At 43.5% G+C, this 6,457-nt stretch overlaps 1 protein-coding gene across 1 annotated transcript in view; it reads right to left on the reverse strand.

Moving 5' to 3' along the window:
• LOC310803171 (limb region 1 homolog-like protein) overlaps positions 1-3,647 on the reverse strand; it is an 11,993-nt gene extending 8,346 nt beyond the window's left edge. The window contains 1 exon segment of the mRNA XM_083667856.1: positions 3,560-3,647. Coding sequence (XP_083523982.1) covers positions 3,560-3,625 — 66 coding nt within the window. The 5' untranslated portion in view covers positions 3,626-3,647.
• Between the last annotated feature and the right edge of the window lie 2,810 nt (positions 3,648-6,457).

Consider the following 6,457-nt stretch of genomic DNA (forward strand, 5'->3'; position numbering starts at 1 on the left):
TGGGGGGCCGTGTTTGTAGGGGAAGGGGGGGGGGGGGGGGGATTGTTTGAGGTTTACCAGATTACAGAGCATTTGTAATTAAGGTGGCGAGGGTTGAGATTACAAAATAAACAAAAACCCACAAGCAATATATACTGTCGCCATGAGCCCTCGAAGTTGTGACACTTTTAGGGGCCAGCCGCAGTGCCATCTGTAGACTGTGGCAGATGAAACATGACATCCTGATCTGCCAGACCGTTGTTGCAAGCAGATTAATGGATAACCGAGAGCTACAGAAATATCAGAATGTCATACACATTACATAAGGAGAGCGAAATCCCAGACCACAGATAAACAAACATAAATGTTATGGTGCAAAATGTCCCAATACATCACAACACTCCAATCTATATTCTTACTTTAAATGACCAGGAGTGATCATACTCATCATCACTAGGGCATATGGGCCTATGTTTGTCTGCTTTTAAGGTACAGTGTCATGTATCATTTTGATATCATATTGCACAATCTGCTCATACTAGTATTACAAATGTAGACCATTCCTGAACCTTCTGACTGCCATATGAAGAGAATCTGTGTTGTTGTCATATAACAGAACCCTCCATATGATAGGCCTAAGTCTGCTGAGTTGTGCAATAAGGTATATATGATAAGCCTGACCCAGAAACTGCTGCCAGACCAGACCTATCGGGTAAGTGGACGGAGGAACAAGCAGAATCTGATACTCCAACTATACCCAGAGCCTGCCCAGTGACTCAACATTGACTTCGGAGTCATGAAGGGCACAGCTCAATTGGATGAAGATAATGTTGCATGATAAATATTACCATATTGTATCAACATTGATTTAGGACCAAATGAACACCATGAAGGGCGCAGCTCAATAGAGTAAGTATTGCCATACTGTATCATATAACTGTTATGTATTTACCACCTTGATAATACTTAATCATTTTGGTTATTGAGAACACATTCTCTTTTACGATAACTAACTTGTCAAGACGACATAATTAATCTGGTTGGGGATTTGACGTCATGCTCCTGCCACATTGCCAGTCCTTCTGGCCTCTAATACTGTATGTCTAATTCAGGAAACAATGCAGTGATGTCACAGCAACTCCCGAGCTGGGAGTTGGCAGCTAAGCCGTACACGATTAAGAGATTTGCCTGAACAATCTACCACGATACACCAGCGATGCGTGTGACCAATAACAACTTGATTTCTCAAACCGTGACCAGACGAGTGTGACCAGACCACTTCTTAATGACCATTACCAACTGAGACATTTAGACGCATGCGTCACATGTTTTGAAGCCAGGTATCTAAAACCTTGGCCCAGTCCTGGGCCAGTCCTGAGGAACACTAGTAAACACTGGCGAGAGTGAACTGGACATGGATTTAGTACTCATGGCTGGTGACCAGCATATAATCCACATCGAATAAACCGCATGCTGGGCATAGTGTGGATTAGGGGAGAGAGGGGTTTTAAATCCATGGTGGAGAGTTGTAGGGAAAGTGGGAGGGATGGCCGGTATGCCCAATGTCACAATGTCTGGTCTGCTAATGCCCGACACGTTCATAGCTGACAGCTAACGCCGTACCATCTAATACCACAAACAAAAGGCCCCGCTCTGTGTGAGAGCAAACTGCCAACACAAGGCAGACAGAGTAGAGAGACAACACTACGCCATAGGGGGCTCACTCGCTGCGTGTTAAACCAGTGAAATATAACCAAGTAGCTGTAGCTGTGTGTATGGGCTTGCGATTGTTCCTAACACCCCCAGCAGAGACCTACTGTACAACAGGCCCTGGTACAGCAGCACGGTCCCATGAGACGGTGCTGTGACGTGTAGTCAGTGAAGGACAAAACGCCACAGGTCTGTTATGACCCATTACTCTCCTGTCCTGATTATCAGTGTCTTCCAGCTGTCCTCTGTACCCTTGTCCTGTTTAGACAGACCCCCACAGAGGGCACCTTCACCGGCTCCACTCCAGTGGACCACAATGTTCCCAATTTTAGGAGGCCAAGCTCTGACGCATATAAATTCAGGTCCTCTCAGTCTGTTCTTCTGTCGGTCTGTTGTCTGTCTGTCTCCATCTCTCTCTGTTTATCTTTGTCCCTCCCTATTTAACTCACTCTTTATTTCTTTATTTCTCTCTTTCTCTCCCTCTCTCTCCTTGACAAAACAGAATACATCTCTGGTTCAGATTAAGATAAAAAAACATCTGGTATCGGTTGTCATTTTCTGTGCTGCCATCATCCTGCTATGTCACACTATAGTACAGCATCACAACTACTTTAGTGCACAGCTGTTTGGTGAAGGGGCAGCCCTTCAGTCAATAATTAATTATTTTTTACTACAGTAAAAATTCTTCCTCAAAGTGTTTCCTCAATGTAAAATATCAGTGGGCACTGTTTTGCAGGAATGGGATTTAATGCACTGGTTCAGATTTAGGCTTTAACAGGGCAAATGATGTAGGTCAACCAGTACCAGCACTACCAATAGACACACTCTGTTCACGCTAAGGCACTTAACACAGGCATGCATGCACACACACACACACACACACACACACACACACACACACACACACACACACACACACACATACACACACAAAGAGCTTGTACTGAATGTACAGTATTCACAGGAATGAGAGAAAGAGAAAGAAAGAGGAAGGGAATGAGAGTCTGTGTCAGTTCCTATGTATGCACATGCATATGCACATGCACTGGCACATGCATGCACACACACACTAACTCAGTGTCATTTCCTCTGTATCAATGAGGAGGAACAGCTGTGTCTGAAATGCTGAGGTTTGCAGGGTCACTCACTCTCCTTGTGCTGCTGTTGTCTGCCAACTATTAGAGATGGACTTATATATAGTGACCTCCATAACAACAACAAGCACAAATACCAAAATGTGGTTTAAATGTGCCAAATATGGCCTACTGGCCAATACACTTCAACCTACATAGGCTACTATCTGAAGTGCTTTGGCCAATTAGCACAAAAGCAATATCATACATACAGTAAATGATATGGCATCCAGCTGCATGTAACAATGTCTAATAAACGCAGTGCACTCACCTCTACAATAATAACCATTTGACACGTCTCTTCCAGCTCTCACGATCTTCACATACAATGTGTGTAAGCTGGGCAGTGTCTTAAACTACTGTATTATAATAAGGCTTCAAAAGGGTAAACACAGTAAAAACATGACCTGACCTCACGTTTTTCTCCACAAATCGGATAAGGCGGTAGCCAGAAAACCAGCACAGAGGGGCTTAACCAGACTGTAGGTATAGTGTAGGGCAAAAGGGCAAGTGATAAATAAATATCACACATGAACAAATAGAGCACATTTCCCTTCAGCAATATTCTGTCAATTGCAAGCCACATTTTAGATGACAAACAGTCAATAGACATCCAGATCCAGATATACATCTTGTCAGAAACTGCTGACAACACTTAAATCAACAGGCAAGCTCCAACCGCAGTCAGTGTGATAATGTGCGGGATGAGTACAGATTGTACAGTACGTTATACTTACTATGGTCTCCCGGACTCGGTCGTGGAAAATCTGTTCCCGGACCGACACGTCTTCTGGTGCTTCCATCCTCCGAGAACCATATCGCGGAATGTGCGCACGTTAAATATGAAGAAGAAGCAAAGTGTTATTTGCAGCAGAGTTATTGCTGCTACCTACGCCCAGCACAACAGGGGTAGGGGGTTGTCCTCGCTCTGAAGCAGGCTGCTATGACACTAAATTGCGTCGCCTGCTGTCACTCACGGTCCAGCACGACTGACTGCTGCCGCTGCTCAACATCGCAAGGGGGCGTGATTAGAAGGTGCCCGAACAGTGGCTGATCCAGAATCGGATAATAAAATTGTGTTTTGTCTATATGTTGTTGGAGGTGATTTTTTTCTTTGAGTCCTTTAGCGCTCACATTGTGGTCAATAGGCTGCCCCAATAATTTTGGAAATATTTGTATTTAAAAAAAAAAAAACGTATATTCAAAGATGAAACATATAGCTTATGAGAGCACGTTTCCTATTTCTAATAAACTGTATTGAAATTATATCAAGCACAATATTACGCACCACCATGTGTAAAGGACAGAGAGGTGTCTGTGCTTGGCTATATGTGTTCAGAGTGTGTCTGGGGTGAACAGTGGGTTGAGGGTCCCCTATTCTGGTGGGGTCTCTTTTTATATCATGTTTACGATGTGCTCAGTGAATATCCAGCAGCAGGTATGTTCTCCTAGTTAGTCACTGTGATGAAAGAGCCTGTCAAATATATGATTCTAAGAAAGACACAGTCATGCTCTGTTCGACTGCCAAGGTGCAGATGAGGTGAACGCGTTGGCAGGTCTACTGCTGTTTTTACAATGGCCACATTTATATGTATCTGTCTTTCGTGGCCCCCATCCAACAGGTGCTTGATGTATTTTGGACGACTGTCTGTTTCCCTGTGTTGTCAGCTGGGTGAGTGACAGGTAATATCCTAGGGACTGATTAGAGCCAAAAGATCTCACAGTATAGCCACACCCATACCACCGTTCTCCCTCCCTCTGAGTTACTGAAGTTTATCTGTCTGAACTTGTGTGGTTCAAGACATGGTGGTGGTAGGTGACCATGGTGGTGGTAGGTGACCATGGTGGTGGTAGGTGGTGGTAGGTGGTGGTAGGTGACCATGGTGGTGGTAGGTGGTGGTAGGTGACACAAAGTTAGCATCCAGTAGTTCACTAGGCCCGAAGCACATTCCTGGAGGGAACCTCTGGCTCTGTAATTATATGCTGTCCCTTTCATACCATATGTACCCTCCTAAAGACCTCTTCATCCCCACTACCCCCCGTACAAGTTTCTCTCCTGTTAAAAGACTGCCAACGGCCCCTGGTCCGAGCATTGATTACTTTTTCTTATGATGACTGATGGATAGATGATTCACTTACTTAAACAAATGTATTTGTTGTAAGTCACTTTGAATAAAGGCATCTGCTAAATGCCATAAATGTAAAATGTAATATGTTTCCTCCAGGGGAGATCATATAGAAAATGGACCAAAAACCTTAATCTTGTGTTCCTCACATTTTCTATTTTCCATTATATAGTAAAATCTGTGTTGTTGCACAACATGTGCAACATTTTACAGTTAGTTCATAGCCAAAGTCAATCCCACTATCAGTAGATAGGCCTCGACCTGTATTTCACTGGCAATACAGACTTACACTCACTGAACACTTTATTAGGAACACTATACTAATACTGGGTAGAGCCTCCCTTTGCACTCAAAACAGCCTCAATTCTGGAATTGATTCCACAAGATGTTGGAAACATTCCTTTGAGATTCTGGTCCATGATGACATGATTGCATCACGCAATTCCTGCAAATTTTTCAGGTGCACTTTCAAGCTGTGAATCTCCCGTTCTACCACATCCCAAAAGTGTTTTATTGGATTCAGATCCGGTGACTGGGAAGGCCACTGAAGAACACTGAATTCATTGTCATGTTCATGAAACCAGTTTGAGATTACTTTTGCTTTGTGACATGGTGCATTATCATGCTGGAAGTAGCCATTAGAAGATGGGTAAATTGTGGCCATGAAGGGATGCACATGGTCAGCAACAACACTCAAATAGTCTGTGGCATTCAAGCGATGATTGATTGGTATTAACGGGCCCAAAGTGTGCCAAGAAAACATTCCCCACACCATTACACCACCTCCAACATGAGACGGTGTACAGGTGTTCCTAATAAACTGTTCAGTGAATGTGTCTGGGTGTTATCATACTTTCTTAGCTCACGGCATCTCCTCCTCTCTTGTTCAACATGCTTAGCCAACAGTGCCACCCTCTGGTGAACGGCTGAGCAGCAGGGCTGCAGGTGTACTGCACATCAAAGGTGTAGCCTACTGACAATGTTAGAATTCAATGATTTTTTTTTTTTTTTTTTTTTACATACGCTGCTGATAGTCTGCACTTTTTACCTACACATTTCTAACACTGCCAAGTTTATAGGTATTTTTCTCTGGCTTCAATCTGTCCATCAGCCAGATATAATTGTTTCCAGCAGTAGACCTATATCTGATTCTGAACCTAGAAGAACAGCAGAAAATAAAAATAAAAAAGAATAGGCGATATGTCTTTTCATACACAAATACAGGGAGTGAATGATCTTGGCATCAAGATTACATGCCATTCCCATAGCCATTCCATGCATTCCATGTAAATGATGACAGAAAGTAAACACATGATGGTCAAAGCTGTCTCGCATGTTGTGCAACAAGTTGTCCTGCTGTGTGATGAGGCCTTTTACTCACGATGAAAAAGGCACCCTCACAGACTCGATTTACTCGATATTCTCTCATATTAGAGTTGGATTAAGCGGGTCTGTATCCCGGTGTTTCACGGACCGGAAATTGTTTAGAACTCGAGGTAAATGCTGCCG

The sequence above is a fragment of the Argentina silus genome (assembly GCF_951799395.1).
Source record: "Argentina silus genome assembly, chromosome: 4".
Classification (NCBI taxonomy): domain Eukaryota; kingdom Metazoa; phylum Chordata; class Actinopteri; order Argentiniformes; family Argentinidae; genus Argentina; species Argentina silus.